The 22,921-nt window shown below is 41.1% G+C and overlaps 1 protein-coding gene across 1 annotated transcript in view; it reads left to right on the plus strand.

Moving 5' to 3' along the window:
- The window catches only part of RBFOX1 (RNA binding protein, fox-1 homolog 1), a 201,241-nt gene that overhangs the window by 194 nt on the left and 178,126 nt on the right, over nucleotides 1–22,921 (plus strand). The window contains exon 2 of the mRNA XM_021719102.1: nucleotides 7,140–7,382. Within this exon, the coding sequence (XP_021574777.1) occupies nucleotides 7,140–7,382 (243 nt within the window). The remainder of the gene's footprint in view (nucleotides 1–7,139; nucleotides 7,383–22,921) is intronic.

Here is a 22,921-nt window from a genome sequence, read left to right on the forward strand (position 1 = left end):
GGTCTTAGAACCAGCAGGTTAATGGTGTCATTTTGCATTTTTCTTCTTTGTTTCAATGCCCCTGGGGCATGATGCAGTTTAGCTCATTTCAGTTCAGTACAAGAGGCTTTCTCTGAATATGCGCGATTTCTTGCCAGAGAAGTAGCACAGGCCATGCTACTAAACTAAAGTAAAACAAGCTGTCAGCAAGACTAAAAACTGCAAGCAACCACCAAGAATGCCCAGTGAGTCCATGTTGGTGGGGGGGTCCCATTTCAGAAGTCATGGCTTTCCTTGACTGTATGGACAGATGAAATCAGCTGGCTTATTAGATCTGACAATTCCTATGCATTTCTTCATTCTAAAGACTGTGTTTAGGCCAGAAAGGTTTTTCAGGTCAAGAAATAGACTGGAGACAAGTAAATTCCAGAAACAAAAAGGGAAGGTGTTCTCATGAAGTTTGACAGTAAAGCTGGGAAAACACACACACACACACACACACACACACACACACACACACACACACACACACGAAAATACTTGATTATTTTAAAGTCCACCTGGGCAGCAGCTATGAAAGCAGGTACTTTTCTCTTCCATTGAAAGTCAGGTACTTACATGGAAAAGAACAGATCTATTTTATGTCCTGCCACATAAAGACAATTTCTTAGCTGAAATATGGTTTGCATTAGATTTTGAGCCAAAATGTTTGCAAAGTCTGACTGACTACCACCCTTTGTTCTATTAACAGTTTCCCAAAACCACTTTATTAAACCACTTGAGGCAATGAATGGAGAAGGAGGCTATGTCTTTAAAAAACAAAACAAAATTCTCATTTTCTTTCTGACAGTCTCTGGAGCCCACCCCAGAGAGAAAAGTAAGGATGCCTCAGTGAGAAAGAGAAGTCTCTGAGTGTGGGGGGGAGTGGCTTTCTGGGTGTGTATGCATACGATAGAGTTGACACACTATGCTAATAGTCAGATTACAGTGTTTGTCTTAAAATAGCAATAATATCTTGGCTATTTCATGCTTCAGTAAAATATTTAAATTGAAATGACTTTTTTTTTTTGCTTTTGGGAATCAGACTGGGTTGCATTTTAACAATCATTTTGCTCTTGGGAACTGGAGTGAAAGCTACTCATTGGGGTGTCTTGCTTCATGACAGTGTTGTCATCATCATGCTGTTGCTGACTGGCTCTCGCTCACTGAGAGGTTTGATGTCTGAGGACAAGGAAATTCCTTCTCCATTTTTTCTCATAATCTTTATTTCAAGCTTCTACTCAGTTCTGCGGCAGGATTAGTGGTTTTTAAAACGTGAGATTTTGGCTTCCCTCAGCCCCCTTTGGTGTATCGAGAAGTAACTTAAGAAAGTCCAGGCATGGAAAATTAAACGCTGCATTTGCAAAAGCACTTGAAGCACTTGCCTGATGAGGTGGGAAACACTTGGAATCATCCTCCTCATCAGCTAGAAACACCCACAAGCACCCTGACTCTGCATATACCAGAATTTCTCTGATCATTTAGGGAAAGGTGGGGGGTTGACATTGGAGTAAGAAAGAAGGCAGCTTCTGCAAATGAGAGAAAGTCTAGCTGGGATGCTCCAAATAATTGTGCCTGTCACTGTCCCCTCCATGAAGTCAGTTTCATCTTTCAACCCGGAGCCTTTCCACGTGCTCAGGATTTGCTGTGACCTGGAGTGGAAAAGGTGCCCTTAATGTTAATGTATTTTTCCAGAAAATACATTTCAGCCAAGCTAAGAATCCAGGGACATCGCTAGGGAAGAAACAAATACATCTCTGGAGCCATTTGAAGGTGAAAAATAATTCCATAGGAAGTACAATGATCTTAATTAAATATTAGCTGTAATTAGCCTAAAGTGCAAATGTTGGGAATATTAATTAAGGTCTCTCTGGAACAGCTGTCAGTGTTCATAAGTAACTGTAGGGGGTCCCACCAACATCTGTTTGAGAACTCCAGGTACAGGATGAAATCCAGAGCCCTACGTACCCGGATGTTGATGTCAGCCTCCGTGGCTACCAAAAACCCACTCCCTAGAGCATGGTGCCCAGTGTTTGCTAGACTAGCACAAATCATGGTAAAGGTGGGAGGTTTGCCCTGGCTCCAGTGATGCTTTTCTTTGTGACCCTTGCTTTTCCTAGGAGAGACTCAAAGCATCTGAAGTCAGACCTGAGGCATAAAATGGTGCAGAAGCTTCCCAGGCTGGTGCCCCACCACTCACCAAGGGTCACCCACCTAATCTGGCAAATGGAATTACTGACATCGTTGAATCAAATGCCCTAGCACCTGATTTCCCCACAGGGAGTCACACACCAACAGATAAAGCACTGACCCATGGTGTATGCAATAGAGAAAAGTTTGTTTATTTAAAAAATGGGAGCCAAACATGGTCATTCTCCTGCTAGTTGAGAGATGCCTTGACACACAATAAGTATGGGCTTAGGTTAAACACCTGGCTTCCCTAAGAACTACCTGTGGCTTTGTCCTTGCATCATTATGTTCCAGTGCTGGACTAGAGCACTGTTGACAATGAGACTAAAGATGCAATATGTGTAAAGTAGGGATTTAAGACCTTGGCATCATCAACATATGGTTTAGGGCAGGAGTATCCACTGTAGGGTATTTAGCAGCCCTCCTGGTCTCCCCCCCCCCAACATGACAACCAAAAATTTCTCCTGTCATCACCTAATGTTTTCCTGGGAAGCAGTCATGCCTGCTTAAAAATGACTGATGTAACGTATCCAGCACAGTGCCTGGCACTGACTACCTTGTCTTCTTAGCATCAGGGAGAGAGGCTGTCTTTCATATAGAGTGTGGAAGCCTGAGGCTGTGATGCACCTCCTCTTCTAAGTCCATTTCAGCTGAACTTGAAGCCTGTGTGTGTGCATGTGTGTTGACAGGTTGAAGATCTGGTGATGGAAAGCAAATTCCAGAAAAGATTCTGAATCACTGTATTCACACCATCCTCAGCATTGCTAATCTCCAAGACTAGCTGAGATTATCCCTCCTTGGTTTAGGTAGAATGCACCTGCTTTTTCTCTCTCCTTCTGATTCACTGACAACCTTATTTTCTGCCTAAACTATTTATGCAATGATGACTTCTTAACTGGTGACTCCATGTCTAATGATATTCTGCCACAACCATTAAAAAACATTTTCTGCAGAGGGACAGATAATTTATAGTTTAGACTTTGTGGTCTGGGTGGTCTGTCACAACTATTCAACTCTGCTGTTGTACTCCAAAAACAAGTATAGACAATAGCAAATGAGCATGGCTCCATCCCAATAAAACTTTATTTAAGAAACAAGCTGTGGGTCAGATTTGCCCCATGAGTCATTTGCCAAGTCCTCTCTTACTCCCCTGGCCCTATCTCCTGCTGCCGTATTAAATTTTACAATGCCCAGAGTTCATTTTTCAAGCTCATGTTCACTTAGCAAACACCTGTAAATTGTCTACTTTGCAGCTAGCATGCTACTGGATCATTGTGATGGAACAGAGAATGTGGCTCAGTATCCTGCCCTCACGGAGCTCACAGACAAACAGGCAATGAGCAGTGCTTGGAGCTATGTTAGCCATGACCACCAGCTGTGGTGGAGCAGAGAGGTTGGGCAACTGATTTGGTTTGAGAATCAAGGAAGACTAGCTGGAGGAGAGGGTCCTTGATCCAAACTGAAAAAAGAAGTAAGTAGTAGCTGAGCACAGGAGTAGGGGAGGCTTCCCCAGCACAGGGGGACAGCAAAGACTTGATGGTGTAGAAAGGATGGGCTCTTCTTCTCCCCTGACTGATCAAGTTTCCTGAGGGCAGGGACCTTCTCTGCCCAATGCAGAGAAAACTCAGTTCCCAGCAGGGAGCTTTCACTCTTTTGCAGGAGATTGTGGGAAGGGGTCACTCTTCCAGAGATTGTGCTGCTCCAATGGAAGACTGCATAGTTATATGTGTTCCTGGTGAAGGTATTTTCTGCAGCAGGTGGAGGAAGGACACCTGTGTCTTTGTGTGACTGTTGCCTCTGCCATTGCTTGTAGGATCACTCTGTGCTCTCCCATGAGGCCATACCTGAGTTTTTACACTCACACGTCTGTCTTTCAGTTCAGAGATGGGCCAGGTGAAAGGTTGGGGAGGCAGAAACAGACCTTTGGGCAGAAACATCTCTAGCACAATGGATTTGTCTTTGGACACTTCCCAGGATCCCAACATTGCTGGGGCTTTTTTATCAGCCATAGAGAATTGGCATCACTGTGGATTTTTTTCCCCCACAAGGATATATTCCCTAAATGGCCCAGAAAAAGAAATGATGCTAGTTGAGTTACAAAACAGTCCAAGAGTTTTTAAAAATTAGTCAAGATCCTTCTGGTTATAACAGAAAAACTAACTTAAGAAAAATAAGACAAAGGGTACCAAAGCCCAGTTTTGCAAGATGGATAAGTTCTGGGGGATTTAAAAACAGAATGGGGATGAGAGTTAAAAATACTGTATTGTATACTTAAAATGTGCTAAGAAGATAGATCTTAAATTAAATCTTCTCAACACACACACACATACACACACAAATGGAAACCACGTAGAAGTGATGGATATGTTAATTACTTGGAATGTGGTCATTTCACAGTGTATGCATATGTCAAAACATCAAGTTATACACCTTACATTTGTATAATGCTTATGTTAATGATATCTCAATAAAGCTGTTAAAAATAGGACAGGTACTGACTCATGTAACTAAAACAATCAGGGGTGTTACTAACTGCAGGTAAGTTGGATCCAAGACTTCAAATGATGTTACTAGGACTCAGTTGATACCTCTTTGTTTCTCAGTTTTTTGGGGCTTTATTTTCCTTTGGGTTGACTTCACCTGTAGGTCTTCTTTAAGTGACAATTCTTGGCAACTCATTCTTATGCTATTTTTGCAGCTGCCAGTCAGTAGAGACGGAAATTCTTCCCCAAAAACTTTAGTAAAATCTTAGGTTAACTGGGACTCATTGGTGTGACTACAGCTTAACATACTAATTGACTCACTAGATAGATGGGCATGAACCCAGATCCCTGTGACTACAGCAGTGGAACCTGGTTGGCCAGGCTGGTATCCAGCAGCTGTATCTCGAGATAACCAGAGGCTGGTTTCAGCTGCATCATCACCACATGGGCTGAGAGTGAGACTGTCCCTCAAAGGGAGACTGGGGTATTGTCACTGAAGAAATAGAGGTGGAGACTAATCAACATTAACAATAAATGTCCTCTGTATTTTCCCAAGAAGGGATAGAGTTAATTTCATGTATAGGGACCCAGTCTCAGCACAGGCAGAGCCTTCACAGACCCAACACTGTGGGAAAAATGTTAGGAAGAGAGAAAGAAACACTTGTGCACTTTTGCTTCCAGTAGCACAGACATTTGGAGAAATTTGTCTGGAGAAGAAGAGAGCCTGATGGGAATATTTTCCTTGTAAAATGTTTTAAAATTATCCTATGCTTAGTTATCTTCCAAGTGTCATCTTTAACTTTCTAATTAAGGTCCTTCTAAACAAATGCAATAGCTCTGCGAACAAACTTTTTTGTCTTTTTTTTTCACTGTGATTTTGCTGTGCTTCAATTGCTTTAGAGGAAGAGGCTCTCAAATGTTGGTGATGGGTGCTGAGGAGACAGGAGCAATTCTGACATTTGTGCCTTGGTATCATTACAGGAGAGCTAAAGTCGCAGCTAATTGACCACAGACAATGGGAGAGGCAGCTATTTGGTGTGCTTAATTGCTAAGATCCTCCCCCCCACCCCCATCTCTCTTTTTGACTGTGCGATCTTATCTCTCGAGACCATGGAAAATATGGACCTTTGGGTTACAACTTCTTATGCCTTCTGTGTGTGTATGTGTGTGTGTGTGTGTGTGTGTGTGTGTGTGTGTTGTATGTAGGGTGGTAGAGTTGTAGGGATGGAGATGGATTAGAATTCAGGTTTTTGTTGTGTGTGTGTTTTAAAATTCTTTTGAGTTGAGAGTATAATTTTGAGAGTATAATTATCATACTGCATGTTTTGCCTGGATCTAAAAAGCCAATTGTTATATACTACTCTGTGTTTATTAAAAAAAAAAAAAAAAAAGCAGAGGGTTAGGAACAAGAGGTATTAACTAATGAGGCTAACATTTAAGTTCAATATTCTGCAGAAATATTTTAAATGGGAATATCATAGAGGGCCATCTTTGTCCAAATTAGGCCCTGAATTTTCATTGGCAGCTTCATATTGGCACTAGGGATATCACATACACACACACAAACCACACATACACAACACTGGGACCATTAAAAGAACCCTGTCCCCATTCCATTATGTGAGCCACGTCGAGTAAAACTTTGATTAAATTCAAATGCTTAGATAAATTGTCTCTCCTCTCAAGAACACACACTTTCAATTTAATCTCTCTTGGCACTTTAAGTATCAAATCAAGGTTCTGCTGTCACTGTGGACAGCTATATGCTCACAGCTTCCAAAATGGGGATGAAATTAAAAGATTCTGCCCCCCAAATCCAATCTGGTATGACATAGGCCATTACAGTCTGAATGGTAGACTGGGCAACTCTTTAGACCCTGACTAAAAAAAAGTGATCATCTTTCTGAGCCTCTATTTCTGCATCTGTAAAGTGGGGATAAGTGGTGGTTATTATTTCCTGATAGAGTCTGGTGATGATGCTCTGGGACAATTACCATCTCAGGCTGGTGGCACTGTGGTGGTACTTAGATAGGGTGCAGAGAAGGCCAGGCATGGTGGCTCACACCTGTAATCCCAGCACTTTGGGAGGCCAAACTGGGAGGATTGCTTGAGCACAGGAGTTTTAAGACCAACCTGGGCAAGAGAGTAAGACCTTGCCTCTACAAAACAATTGAAAAAGTAGGCAGGCGTGGTGGTACGTGCCTGTAGTCCCAGCTACTTGGTAGGCTGAGGTGAGAGGAACCCTTGAGCTCAGGGGGTCAAGGCCACTGCACTTTAACCTAGGCAGCACAGAGCCAGATCCTGGCTTTAAAAAAAAAAGAAGAAAGAAATAAGAAAGGATACAGGGAACTGTAGTCCTGGGGCCTGGGGCCTGGGGCCTGGGGCCAGATTTTGCATAGTACCCACTCATGGCGTTCTCTCTTTCTCTCCACCTTTATTATTTTTCAGGGTAATCAGGAAGCAGCTGCTGCCCCTGACACAATGGCCCAGCCTTACGCCTCGGCCCAATTTGCTCCCCCGCAGAACGGCATCCCCGCGGAATACACAGCTCCTCATCCCCACCCCGCGCCAGAGTACACAGGCCAGACCACCGTCCCCGAGCACACGTTAAACCTGTACCCTCCCGCCCAGTCGCACTCCGAGCAGAGCCCTCCGGACACCAACGCTCAGACCGTCTCTGGCACCGCCACAGTAAGTGGATGCTTTCCTCTAGGGACGGGAGGATATTCAGGCCAGGACAAGGGCTTTCCAAAGTGCACTAGTGCCCCAGCCCTGGGGATGACAGCGGGGGTGCACCCCCATCCACCTGGGGACCCTGGTGAAAAAATCTGTCCCTAACCAGTCCTTGTCATACCAACTTCCCAGTTTACTTCATCCATATGCATTCTTTCCTAGAATTTATTTAAGTGGACACTTTTTAAATTAATATTTGTAAAGAGAAGCATTCATCGATTTTCTGTTCCTACAGTTTTCCAGAACGCCATCCCAATGGAATCTTTTTGTTGTTGTTAATTGTCCTTATGGAGTTATAATTTATATACCATAACATTCTCCTATTTCAGGTGTACAATTCACTGATTATTAATATATTTACAGAGCGGTGTGAGCATCACTGACATCTCATTTTGGAACATTTTCATCACCCTAAAAACAAATCTTGTGCCCGTTTGCAGCTACTTCCCATTTCTACCCAAGTCTCTGAGTGAGGATCCTAATTTAACTCAGCCTAACACATCTGAGATTCATCCATGTTGCTATGTTTGTTGCTAGTTTCTTCCTTTTTATTGTTGGATTAAAGAATAGAGAAGTGTAAAATTACAAAGAATCAACACAAGAGAATTTGTGTGGATAAGGAAACTGTTCTAGATCTTAATGGTGATGGTTACACAACTTTATACACCAAAAACAGTGATTTGATTGCATGTAAATTGATTACAATGGTTAAAAAATCAAGCAAACAGAAATATTTTATCATCACTATATGTGAAAACTGGTATTGTTGGCCATTAACCAAAAATAAGTCTAAACAAAAATAATGATATTAAAATTAAACAATGTTCACTTGTATACCACCCAAAATAATCATTCATACCCAAGACCTATCTGGACCATACATTTGGGAAACCTTGACTTGTGGAATTTCTCTAAAGCTTCTAGACTTCTTGTCTAGACCATTTAATTTTTTAGGTGCAAGGTGATTCTGCCCTCTCTCCATGTCCTCAAGCCTTTGGAAAACCACTGCTTGTGAAGACATTTGTGGGTTTGAAGCATGATATGTTTCCTATAATAAAAGGAACTGTTGATTGACTTTAGCAACTTGTTCATTTGGAGGCTAGCTTTGTACCCACTCATTTAATTTTTTAGGTGCAAGGCGATTCTGCCCTCTCTCCATGTCCTCAAGCCTTTGGAAAACCACTGCTTGTGAAGACATTTGTGGGTTTGAAGCATGATATGTTTCCTATAATAAAAGGAACTGTTGATCGACTTTAGCAACTTGTTCATTTGGAGGCTAGCTTTGTACCCACTCATTTAACAAATAGTGTATGCTCTGAAATGTTTTTATTGCCTTTTTTGTTTATTGTGGTGAAATACATATAACAGAAAACTTACCATTTTAATATACACAATTCAGCAGCACTTAGTATACTCATAATGTAGTGCAACTACCACCATTATCTAGTTTCAGAATGTTTTCACCACCCTAATACCCATTCCACCTCCCCCCAGCCTCTGGTAACCACCAATCTACTTTCTATATGACCTTTTGTTTCTGATTTCTTTCTCTTAGCATAACATTGTCAAGGTTCATTCATGCTGAATATTTTATCATAGGGATATACACATTTTATTTATCCATTCATCCATTGATGGGCATTTTGACTCTTGTGAACAGTGCTGTTACTGACCTTTTGTATTTGGCTGCCATACCCCAGGCATAAGTCTAGTAAATGGATTTGCTGGTTTTGCAGGTGTGTATTGTTTTTGTGTTGACTACCAGGTGATGGTGATAGGATTATTGTTTACTTTTTGTTGGTTATTTTGTGATAATTAAAGGTGTTAGTGCCTGGGTATGATGTTTTCAAACAAACAAACAAAAAAAGTCCAATCAGATATTATTTATTAAGTTAACTTCTATGAAAGATGCATGTATTTATTCATAACTACTTATTAAACATCTACTGGGGCCAAGACTCATACTAGATGACACAGTCAAACCAGACAACATGATCTTTCTCTTTCCCTTCTGTTACTTAGTATGAGCTGAGATTGAGCGCCTCATGTATAACCACAAAGTATGATAGATATACTTAAGAAAAATATGAGTACAGCAGGAAGACTTAAAAAGAACTGAGGTGTTAACTGCAAATGCATAGTCTGGAAACATCTCTACAGAGATGATATTTAAGGTGAGAAGACAAAGTGTCACAGACAACCAAAGTCAAAAGTTCTAAAGTTGAGAATATCTCAGCTTGTCTTAAGTCCTAAGAACAGGCCAGTCTGTTTAGGGCATTGGTGAAGTAGGTGCTGGCATATTGTGTCCAAAGATAAACAGAGAACAATTAACATGGATTATATATCCTGGCAGCCTGGTGGGTCCGATAAGGAGTTGGAATTCCACGTTAGGAGCAACGGGAAGCCATTGAAAAGAGTTTAAGCCAGAAGAGTTGTAAATGAGATTTAAAAATAAAGAGTTAATGATGCCTATCTTAAAGGAACTCAATCCAATTGGGGAGTGGAGATGCTCAGCATTCTTTTCCTGCAAAAAGAACACTTTAGAGATCAACACAATTAAATTTAAGTAGCATGTTGGGTGTCCACAGTGCCCAGGCACTGCAGAGAGATAAAATGATGGGCAGACAACACTCTACTCTTGGAGAGCCTTAGGTTCATGAGAGAATATAAGATATGCGTTCTGTTGATTATAATCATGTGCCAAATTCCAGAGCATAGGTTTTCACGGCTTTTATGTATCCTGATAATGGTAGGAAAAAATACTTTCTAAGGGATCTGCCTCAGAATTATTGAGGATGTGTACATTTCAGAATCTTCAGCACAAGATGTGTCGGCTCAGACAACAAAGACCAGGAAGAGAGTTGACTTAGACCCAGCTTGGTTCTTGAGACACATCTTTCAGATTCCAGTGGGATTCATCCTGGCTTTGCTTCTGTGTGTTCACCTCTGTTCTGTGTTTCTGACCCTGTAAGTTCAGGATCTAGTCACTATGCCAGCAGCCCCATAAAAGGCTCTTGAATTGGTGCCATGCAAGCCTTCTCATGGGAAGCATTTTCTCTCCCTGGCTTGTGTGGTGTTATCTTCATTCAGTGACTGAGGCTGAGATTGGGTGCCTCAGCCCTGGGTCCATCGAGAAGCTTCATACCCAAGTAAACAGGATGAGGATTGTTTTACTAGAATCCATGATAAGATGCTTTCAGAACAGCTCACTAAAGGGACTGTGTAGACAGAAACTAGTTCCACCTGAAGATAGTATGCTGAGCCATTAGTAGGGTAAGGCTTGCATGGGCATCTTTGTCAAGTGCAGGGAATGAAGAGAGGGGCAAGAGCAGAACAATGAGAACTCATAGGGGTCAGGTTTGGAGGAAGAGTATTTGAATGAGACATCAATGGAGTATTCAAACTGGGAGTTTGACTAATGATTGCAGGTTCATGGATACCTGGATATTGTTGTGCTTGGAGTAACTGATTGTCCTTTGAAATATATATATATATATATACACACTCACACACACACACATATATATGTGTATACATATTATGTTATATATGTGTATATATATATATATATATATATAATCTCCATTATATATATATGTATATATATAATCTCCATTAATGTCATCCTAAGGGCATTGCAGAGGCCATTATTTCCTTGAGAAACTAGGTACTTTTGGGAAAGAGAAAACATCCATCCATCTGGTGGGATCCAAGAACATCTAATATATGCACATGATTTAACACAAAGTGCAGAATCTGTAAAAGGGAAGCAGGATGCACCCAGAGCTCCCAACCAGAGCTAAGTAAAACGCAGACAGAAAAGACTTACCAGGTCATCCTTTCAGTTCCCCACGGGCTGAGATGAGTCCCTGCAGGACATTTTTTCTGCTGAATTTCTATTTAATGTAGGCCTCCAAACACATCATAGATCACTGTGCTGACAGTGCCAATACTGTATTATATTAGATACTGTTCCTGACAAGGTATTTTACTCTTGACATATTATAATTAGAGATTTGCAAGTGGTGAATTCTCGATGTATCTCCAATAGCAACTTAGCTTCTATTTTTAACACCTCTGCAGTCTGTTTTAAAAGTTTCCCACCACTTTTCCACTAGCTCTGAGCCTTGGTGGAAGAAAAGATGTGGGTGCCTGAGCTAGTTCTCCGAGCTCTGGGCTCTACTGATGCGGAAAAGAGCTGTTTAAGGAGCTGGGTTCTTTGACCTCTGCTGCTTTCCACTGGGTTGTTAACTGTGTCTGTATTTCATTAATACTTTTAGGAAGATAATATATTGGTTGGTGATGGCCGCCTATATTTAACCCTTTATGTACCGCCTCTGATTTTTAAACCATTTAAGTAGCTAAGGTATAGGGAACACTTGCTCAGCGCATTCTTTTCTTTTTTAACTAGCAATTATTATTATCGTTTTTATTATTAAGGCTATTAGACTTGTAGTTTAAAGAGTCAAGCCTTGGAAAGGATATGAAATGAAAACGAAAATTTCCTAACTCCCACAACCCCAGTTCTTAGTCTCTCTGCCAGAAATAAGAGTTACCAGTTTCTTATATTTTCTTTTAGAAATGTTTTATGCAAATGTAAGTATATGCCTGCCTCTTTCTCTCTGTACCTGTCTCTGTCTCTATCATCTCTATTTTTATCCCTATCCTTATCTTTCTCTCTTTCTCTGTCTCTCTCTCCCTATTTCTTCATCTTGATCCCTATCTCACCATTATCATCTGTATCTCTATCCCTATCCTGATCTCTCTCTCTCTCTCTCTCTGATTTTCTCCTTCTCTCTCTCTTCCTATTCTCTGTCTCTATCCTTATCTCTGTCTCTATCCTTATCCCTATCCTTCTCTCTCTCTATCTCCTTTTCTCTCTCTCTGCCTTACCCTATTTCTCTGTCTCTATCCCTATCTCTATTGCTATCATCTATATCTCTATCTCTATCCTTCTCTCTCTCTCTCCTTCTCTGGTTCTCCTTCCCACCCCCCTCCCTATTTCTCTGTCTCTATCCCTATCTCTATCATCTGCCTCTAATTGAATCTTTTATTTTTCTAATTGAATCTTAATATCTTCTAACTTCTCACTAGTTCCAAACCCAAAATAGCAGGATTGAAAATGACTAAGCACTTACTTGAACACCTTTATCCATCTAGGAGATCATTTTGTGTCCTACTCTGGGATCCAGCCCATTCCTTTTTTTCTCATGTTTGTGTGCATTCTTACAGACAAGATATCCTACTGGTGGAATTTAGAATGTTTCTGGGTCTTATCTTGCACTGTTGCTATTCCCCATCAGACTGCAGTGAAGAGCTAGGTACAGAAACTGCTGCCTATCCATGTGTACCTCTGTATATGAATGGTTAAAAGGTACATGGATTTAAAATATAGACATTGAGCTGAATGTGGTGGGTCACATCTGTAATCCCAGCACTGAGGGAAGCGAAGGGGAGAGGATTGCCTGAGCCTAGGGGTTCAAGACCAGCCTGCGCAACATGGTGAGACTTGGTCTCTACAGTAAACAAAAAAATTAGCTGGACATGGTGGCGTGCGCCTGTGGTTCCAGCTACTTGGAAGGCTGAGGCGGAAGGATCACCTGAGTCCAGCAGGTTGAGGCTGTGGTGGCCATGAGCATGCCACTGTACTCCAGCCTGTGAGACAGAGTGAGACTCCCACTTAAAAAAAAGTAGACATTGATCCATTACCCTAAAGAGAGCTTGCACCAATGTGCACCCTCAAAGACAGTACCATAGAAGACCTGCTATGTTTGCATCCTTGCCCTATATAGTGTGCTAGCCAGCTCTTAGCTCATGGCCATTCTAACTGTAGGTGCTTGGGTGTGGTTATCTCTTATTCTGACTGACTAAAGTACTTTAAGAGTTGTCTTAAAATTAAGATTTGCTGTAATACAGCACTTTGGGAGGTGGAAGCAAGAGGATTGCCTAGGGAACTTAGCAACTCAGCAAGACTAAGTTGCCCAAGACCAGCCTGGGCAACTTAGCAAGACCTTGTTTCTACAATAAACCAAAAAATTAGCTGGGTGTGGTGGCGCATGCCTGTAGTCCCAGCTACTTGAAAGGCTGAGGTGGAAAAATTGCCTGAACCCAGCAGGTCAAGGCTGTGGTGGCCGTGAGTGTGCCACTGCACTCCAGCCTGGGCAACAGAGTGAGACTCCGAATCCCCCCCAAAAAAAGAGTTGGAAAGATTAAAGTGTGCTGACATTGACCTGCTGTGGTCCACAGACTATGCTAGGCACTCTATCAGGTCTCATCTTGTTTTGTTTTCACACCAAACCTTTTCAATGGTGTTAGTATTGTCCCATTTTACACTGGGGAAATAAAGAGACAACAAGGCTAAGGATACTGCAAGTCTGGGAGTGGTATAGTTGAGATTCTCACCCATGACTGCCTGATGTCAAAACCCAGACTATTTCTCCAATCTCCAGCTGTCCTCTAGAAAGTCTCTTGGTCAAGGGTTTGTAAGACCAGTGCCTGAGGCCAGGGCAAGAGTTCTAGAATCTCCCCCCCTTCTTCCGACTGACTTTTTCATTCCCTGCTCTAATTTAGATAAGCAAGTAAGGTAAGAACCTGGCCTCTAGATTTGTCAGGATTTGACCCTCTATTTCATTTACAAACTAAAGGATCCCAACCTTGCCATCTGACCTCTCTGCTTTTATTATATCTATGGTTCCTTTTCTTCACTGTGGTCTTTTTCCGAACCTCCTTCCTCTTTTCTTCTAAACACCCATCAGATGATGGATTACAAAACACCAGAGTTCCTTTCCTTTGTGGAGGATTTTAGCCTCACCGACTGAAAGTTTGGCAAAATCATTGAAGGATGTCATGTCTAAAAATAAGGTGAATAGTTACACCCAAATGGAAAGCAGGGGATACTAGTTTCAAAAATAATAGCTTTTGCACAGTGAATGTCAGACTATATTTTAAGCACTTTACAAGCACTATATCAACTAATTGTGACCCTCCTCCACCATAAAACAGTATATATGAAGTGTTACCATCCCATGTGATAAACACAGAACCTGAGACAAGTCACTTACTAAAGGTCATGATGGCAGGTAAGTAGGAGCTGGAGCTCAAAACCAGGCATGTCAGACTCAAGACCACAATTCTTAAGGGCTAGAAGCCCAGAAGGCATCCCCCCGGCATGCCAGCCACAGTAGCCTCTTTTCTGAATAGATTGCTGTTGCAGAAAGGAATGCTTTACGTAGGAATTACTCATTTCACCCTGGGGAGGGCCCCAGCAGACCCAAGCATGTGCAATATTACGGACTTCGAGTGTGCTCTTGTTTGAGACCTGTGCCTTGAGCAAACTCCAATAACGTGTTTCAGTGGCTTCAAAATTGTCTTTTCAGATGACAGTGGGGCTGAGCTGTTTTGTCAATACCGGTTCTATTTTCCTAAGATACACATTTAATTTGAAGACACAGGTACTGTCTCTTGTTTTCTCAGGAGCCTGAGTCTTCTGCTTCTGCTTCCTGTATATTCTTTGGAATGAATGGTCCTTGGCTTTCAGGATAAATGAAAGGCCTTTATTATCCAATATCAGGGCTATTGTGCTGATCTAAAGATCCCTTTCACCAAAGAGTGCCCAGTGCTGGAGAGTCTAAAGGGATAATTGAATTCAATGTAGGATACATCTGAAAGGGGCGGCCTAGCTCTGAGCATCAAAGACCCATGGTCTAATGTTATTTTACAGGACTGGGCTTCAGCCTCAAATTTTGGCAGAATTAGAGGTTCTCATGACTGGTCAGAAAAAAATGGCACTGGATAAATATCTTCAGGTATTATCAAGAGAGGCAAGGTAGACTCTCTATGCAGAGCCTAGAGTTCCCATTCCAGTTCTGACCCAGAGTGAGGCCATAGGCATTGAACATCCCCTCTGTAAGCCTCAAATTCTTCTTTTTTTTGTATGTGAGGCTTACAGTTGTGAAGTCCTAGTAAGATAATGTTGATGAAAGGCTCAGCACAGTGTTAGGCATGTAGTAAACACTACCATAACATTATCTATAATGAGAAATCAGCATGGTCTCTTTGGTCCCAAATTCTTCATATTAATTTTTTTTTTCAGGAAAATGAGTTCATTATAAAAATTGTGAAATTTCCTGTGTTAAGAGGCAGACTAAACCTAAATTCCCAGATTTATTTTAAAAGTAATTTTTCTGTTTAATGATTTATACACAGTTTTCAACCACTCATGTCTGAGTACAACTCATCAGTACAAGCTATTCATTGACCTAAGTCAAGGTCATGGGCGAACAAGATGAGATTTATTAGAGAAACAAATGATTGAGGTTTTGTTTTTAAGGCGTGAGGATATCTTGCTTTTGCCAAATGAGGAAACTCAGGTGTACTCTCAGGGTTTGATTTAATGTTTCCTTAGGGGGACATCATTGACATCTTTCCATTGCAAATCTCACAGCTATCTGAAAAGGTTCATCATGACTTTCTCTTCATTTGGTGTTTTGTGCTCATTCATACCTGTATTTATTGTCATTAATCTACCCTCTCAGGATGACTAAGCAGTCTTTTTCCTAGATTAAGATGTTTTTCTTTAAACAAGTGTTAGCAAAATATAATTTTAAAGTGTGGAGGTAATGATTGGATAATTTGAAGATGAAGTAGAATGTCTATGAACTATACAAAGGACTGATTTGGGAGTCTGAAGAAATGAATTTCCTTTGTATAGCTCATAGCCCCATCAGGTAGTTTTGTTGGTTTTGTTGGTTTTTAAATGAACTTAGAAGCAGGCATTAATCCCTTTTGTGAACAGTATTTGGGTCACTCATTAGCTAACAACCATTTTATGTGCTGATTGGTTGCCATACACTCTTTAAGTTTATAGTGAGTTCATATAAATTCTGTGCTCTTTTTTGAATTCAAGGCTAGTAAAAGAAGTTGACAATTCTCTGTTATCAGAGGATTCAGAAAGGGTTCAGAATAGGCCACCTGAGATCAAATCCCTACCACCACACAATATTTCCATGTAACGAAGAACATGCATGTGTACCCCGAATCTAAAATTTAAAAAAATAAATATTTCAACCAGAACCTTGGAGATTTAGAGCTGAAAGTAGCCAACATTTTCACCTAGTCTAATTTTCTCATTGCATGTATTTTATATATTATTTATTATTTTAATTTTTGATCGGAAAATATAGTTTACTTAGAAAGTAAATTGCAGAGAGAGTAAGAGAGAGAAAGAGGGAGGAGATTCACCTCCCCAAGGTAGGGAAGGGGGACCAAAGCTTAAGCAAAGCAATGGCGGCCATAACTCAATGAGCCACATGACCTAGCCAGTACTTAACAAAACAATGGCCATTGCACGTATTTTAAAAGATCATGTAAGTGAGGGGTTGAAAATTCAGATACTTTCACATCCAAGCAAGTAACATGCATGTTAAAAAGAGACCAGTTTGTGTTAGAGACATAGGTAAAATAAATAATTAATTGTCACTATTAATATAGGAATTATAAAATCACAGGCCTGATGCTATGTAACCCTTTAATGGGGGTTCTATGGTCATTAAAGAACATATGATCTGTCCAAAGGAAGTGGTCCCTATTCATCCATCAGATCATTGTCAATTTGGATAGCTGAGCCACTATTATGACATCCTTTGATTTTTCTTTTTCTTCTCAAGAGCAAGCAGCAATTTGGACGTTTTCGTATTCACCTTTTCATTCCTACTTCATTCATTTTTGTTATCTGTGCAGCCTTTGAAGACACTAAGTTTATTACTCCTGACTTAATCTTGGAACTTTTTTTTTTTTAACAAGAGATGAAATGAGGAAACTTAGTCTTTCAAGAGAGACTGTATTTCAGGTTCATAAAAAAGACAACTCGGATACTTCCGTGTGACAGTACAGAGATTCATAGGTTGTTAGAACTTGAAATGAGCATCTAGTCCACCTGCTTCATTGACAAAGTGACCTGCCCAAGTCATACAGTATCATAGCAGCACCCAGAATAGGGATGTCCTAAAAGGAAATTTCCTGTGTATTCTACTTGCTTTGAAAATCCTTTTTTCCTCCTCTATCTCCTGGATTCTCCAGCAGTTTTCAAAATCTGCTTACCCAAGGTTATCTCTGCATTGAAATGGGCAAAAACCCAATTGTAGTACCTTTAGGAACATGTTGAGCTATACAATTTGAGGCTCCATTTCTCTTTACTATCTTATTTTGGTTCCTAGCCAGAGAGTTCAGCCACTAGTGGGCCTTATTTTCACAAAAACTTCCAGACTTCTAAAAAGAGTCTTTATCGTATGTAGTTCCCTCTTAGTCATCATGGTGGTTGTGTCTATGGGGTTGTGTCAATGTAGTAGTATTATGTGTTCCTGCCAGCTGCAGTCCTAATCATTACTCCTGGGTCAGGAGACTAACTCAGGGTTCTGGGTTTCTACCTTTGCATCCCTGAAGAACGTGGAGCCTGCCCAATTGTCACATGATAGCCTTTGATATAAAGCTGGGTTCAAATTACTGCACAAGCTCTGCAGAAGCTCAAAAGCTGGATTCTAAAGAGAAATCAGACTCTCACAAGGCAGCTGAACCAAGTAGTGCGGCGATCCCAGGGAGATGCTCTTGGACTCTCTGACTTCTGGGATCTGAAGAGAAGGTCATTACCACCTAGAGAATAAACCATCCATCTGACATCCGGAACAGAATGTTCCTGGGCTTAAGGACCTGACTTTTATGTGATCTCAGTGTCCTTGGGACAGAAGCTCAATGGGTAAGTTTTTTCTCCAATAAACCAAGCTTTTCAGACTGTGTAGACCAAAACAAACCAGACCATCAGGATCAATGCAATTTGAAGGCTTAAATGTTGCAGGCTTGTTTTGGAAGTAAAAAGGCAATTTTGCTGTAAAAGACAAAGTATAATATTGCATATCATGCATTCAAACAATATGGGCTGCCTTGGTCTTTTAAAATAAGTCAGTATAAATGTGCATTCTGACTGACAGATGGGGAAAATAAATAGGAACCTCTTGAGATAAAAGGAAGAAAAAATAGGAGGCAACTATTATTTATTGACAATGTATGGATAGCAATAACTAGTGAGTTATACTTATGCCCAGTGCAGTGAGGCTACCAGCTTTATGTGGATGATCTGATTGAATCTTCACAGCATCCAGAAGAGGTGGATACTGTAATTAACCTCTTGTGACCTAGGTGAGAAAACCAGAGCATCGAGAAGTCAAGGATATTGTCCAAGGTCATGAAGTCTGACAAGAGCAGAAATGGAATTCAAAGGTAACCAGGGTCCACCCTCTTACCCACTCCATCCGAGCATCTACCATGAGGCTTGCAACTATGCTGTGCTTTTTTTTTTGAGTCAAAGTCTCACTCTGTTGTCCAGACTGGAGTGCAGTGGCATGCTCACGGCCACTGTAGCTGCGACCTATTGGGCTCAGGTGATCCTTCCACCTCAGCCTTCCAAGTTGTTGGAACTACAGGTGCACGCTATGATGCCCAGCTTATTTTTTGATTTATTGTAGAGATGAGGTCTCACCAAGTTGCCTAGGCTGGTCTCGAACCCCTGAGCACAAGCAATTCTCTCGCCTTGGCCTCCCCAAGTGCTGGGATTACAGACTTGAGCCACCACTCCCGGCCTATGATGTGTATTTTATTTATATAACCCATCAAGGGATAGATGTGATGGTACCAAAATTACAGAGGAGGAAACTTAGGCACAGGCATTAAGTAGAAGCAAACATAGGCCTGGTAGAGTCCAAGCCTGTGGACTTTAGGTGTTCTCCCCATCAGTAATAGGTTATTTGACCTAAGTGACATTCCCTGCTAACTATTTCAATCATGATAATATCATAACAGGAAAATATCTTAATAATCCTAAACTTCCATGTAGTCTAAACTGTTTCAATATACACACCCAAACATCATCCCCATCCCACTCCTGTCCCCAGTGTCATTCAGTGACCCTGTAGAGTGAAAGAGGCCTTCAAACTATTTGGCAAGCTGACTTGAGGAAGCCTGAATTAATTTCCCAGAGAAACTTGCTACAAGGAAATCGCTAATTATAACCCAAATTGTATTTGACTTCTGCATCTTTGCTTCACATTGTAACACTGTAATTTAAATAGATTGTTCCCTGGCCTTTTTAGGGGGAGAAATTAACTACTTTTATTTTTTTTTTTTTACTAAAAAAAGCAGTGGTAGCAGCAGTGCTCCGATGACAGGAGGTGGGTTTCGTCCCCCCTTTTCCCTCTAATTGGCTTGCAAGTGGGAGTTCAGTTAGCAATTATGCCAGGAGTTGCCTGGGATTCCAGGCAGTGTCTCTGGGTGACACTCATCTGGTGGCTAACAAAAGAGATAGAGACAACAGTGGGTGGGGTAGGCTTGGGGGAATGAACCCCAGAGAGTCTCCTTGACTCTAGGAGATGGAAGTTGAGGACAAGTGAGAGACAGGGTATATTAGTCCTTGGATTTGGGGACTTCTATTTTGAGTCACTGAAACTCTTGACAAGGAAGACTAGAGGGAACATGATGGAAGGTGGACAAGGGAGGGTAGTAGCTCCCCCTGGAACTTCAAGCCTTGGCTGCCTAGTCCAGCTGATGATGGGATCCAGAGCCCCTCACCAGTCCTTCCTTTTCTCTCTTCTCTCCAGCCTTCTCCAGGCATAAGCAGTTAGGGCAGGAGTTGGCAAACTACAGCCCATGAGCCAACTCTGGCCCTGTGACGTGTTTTTGTCAATAAAGCTTTATTGGAACACAGCCACACAAATTGTCTCACACATTGCCTATGGCTGCTTTGGCATTATGACAACAGATCTCAGTAATTGTAACAGAGGTATATGTCCCACAAAACCCAAAATGCTTATTGTTTGACTTGTGACAGAAAAAGTATGCCAACCTCTGATCTAGGGGTTTACATATTGTTGGCCTACTGGCTTTATTCAGACCTCGGGTTTATTTTATTGGACTCAAATTAATTGCCTGCATTTCAAAATGAAAATTTTCACAAAACAAACTGACTTTGATTAAAAAAATAGAAAAGCCTAGCAAAACATGGCCATGATGTGTAGGATTTTACCAAGTTGAACTCCCATGTCTTTATAGGCTGGCCCTTGTAGGCATTTGAATGCAATACCTGTTTCAGATCCTCTGAGTCTTGTGGATGGTTTTTAATAAAATATTTTCAATTTCTCACCTGACTAGTAAATTACCTTTTATAATTATTTCCCCTCCATCAAACTGGACTTTCCTGCAAAATTCTGGAAAGAAAAAAATATACATCTGTGTAACGCCAGAGTTTAGTGAATGCCAGAAGTGTTATATCAGAAAAACAGCATCCTCTTCCACTGCCAAACACACAGACATACATACACTGCCCCGACTTTCTAAAAAAGTCCTTATTTGGAATTGAAACCTATTTCACTGCAGATGGTTCTTGACTTATGATGGGGTTATGTCCCAATAAATTCATCGTAAGTTGAAAATATCTTAAGTTTAAAATATGTGGGAGCTAAACATTGGGTATACACAGACATATAGATGGGAACAATAGATACTGGTGTCCCCCAGAGTGGGGAAAGCAATGGTTGAAAAAACTGCCTATTGGGTACCATGTTCACTATTTGTGTGACAAGTCCAATAGAAACCCAAACCTCACCATCACACAATATATCTGTATCCCAAACCTGCATATGCACCCTCTGAATCAAAAATTTAAATATATATATATATTTAATACACCTCTCCTATCAGACATCATCGCATAGCCTATCCTACCTTAAACATACATGATCAGAGTATTTAATTTGCCTATAGCTGGGCGAAATCCTCTAACACAAAGCCTATTTCGTAATAAAGCGTCAATTATCTCACACAATTTAAATTTTTTTTTAATTTTTTAATTTTTATTTTTTGAGTTGGAGTCTCACTCTGTTGCCCAGGCTGGAATTCAGTGGCATGCTCACAGCCACCACAACCTCGACCTGTTCTTCTGCCTCAGCCTTTCAAGTAGCTGAAATTACAGGCATGTGCCACAACAACACCCAGCTAATTTTTTAATTTATTGTAGAGGTGAGGTCTCCCCAAGTTGCTCAGGCTGGTCTCGAACCCGTGGGCTCAGACAATCTTCTCTCCTCAGCCTCCCAAAGTGCTGGAGCCACCACGCCCGGCCTTATCTGACATAATTTATTAAATACTGTGCTGAAAGTGGAAAACAGATTGTTTGCATGAGTACTCAAAGTACAGTTTCTACTGAATGTATATCACTTTCCCACCATTGTTAAGTCATTAAGTTGAGTCAGGAATCATCTGTACTGACCTTGACTTACAACAAAGCAGGATTAATAAATGGTACATTCTTCTAAGGTCAAAGAATGAATATCCCAATTATTATTCATGGAGCAAGTAGTAATAATATTGGACTTGTATTCTTGATTTAAGACCATTAATTCTAAACCTAATGGCAGGTAGTTGTTAGCCCCATTTTATAGGCAAGAAAAACAGCCCCATTACAAAATGGGCAAAAGCTATGAATAGACATTTCTCAAAAGGAGACATACAAGCATCCAGCAGATACATGAAAAATTGCTCAGCCTCACTAGTCATCAAAGAAATGCAAATTAAAACCACACTGAGATATCACCTAACTCCAGTCAGGATGACCATCATCAATAATTCAAAAAGCAACAGAGGCTGGAGAGGATGCGGTGAAAAGGGAACTTCTACGCTGTTGGTGGGAGTGTAAACTAGTACAACCTCTGTGGGAAAACAGTGTGGTGGCAATTCCTAAAAGATCTAAAAATCAACCTCCCATACAACCTCACAATCCCCCTACTGGGAATATACCCAGGGGAACTCAAATCACTCTATGAAAAAGATACCTGTGGCCAGGCATGGTGGCTCACGCCTATAATCCCAGCACTTTGGGAGGCCGAGATGAAAGGATTGCCAGAGCCTACGGGTTTGAGACCAGCCCTGGCAACTTGATGAGACCTCATCTCTACGATTAATTAAAAAATTAGCCAGGCATGGTGGCACGTGCATGTAGTTCCAGCTACTTGGAAGGCTGAGGTGGAAGGATCACATGATCCAGCAAGTCAAGACTGCAGTGGCCAGGAGTGTGCCACTCCACTCCAGTCTGGATGACAGAGTGAGACTCCAACTCAAAAAAAAAAGAAAAGAAAAGAAAAAGTTCCCTGCACACACATGTTTTTTGCAGCATATTCACAATAGCAAAAACATAGAACCAACAGTGCTACCCATTGAAAGAGGACTGGATAAAATAATGTGGTACATAGACATGATGGACTATCACACAGCCATAAAGGAGGACAAAAATATGAACTTCGCAACAACTTGGATGGACTTAGAGGCTATAATCTGCGTGATGTATCACAGAAACAACTGAATGTCACATGTTCTCATTCATAAGCGTACCTTGAACAACTATCGTAATACTCTAAGAAAGGGGTTGGCAGTAGTGGGAAACTGTCGGGGGGGGGGGGGGA

Source organism: Carlito syrichta, unplaced genomic scaffold, assembly GCF_000164805.1.
Source record: "Carlito syrichta isolate Samal-C Ts95f unplaced genomic scaffold, Tarsius_syrichta-2.0.1 Scaffold314127, whole genome shotgun sequence".
NCBI classification, from domain to species: domain Eukaryota; kingdom Metazoa; phylum Chordata; class Mammalia; order Primates; family Tarsiidae; genus Carlito; species Carlito syrichta.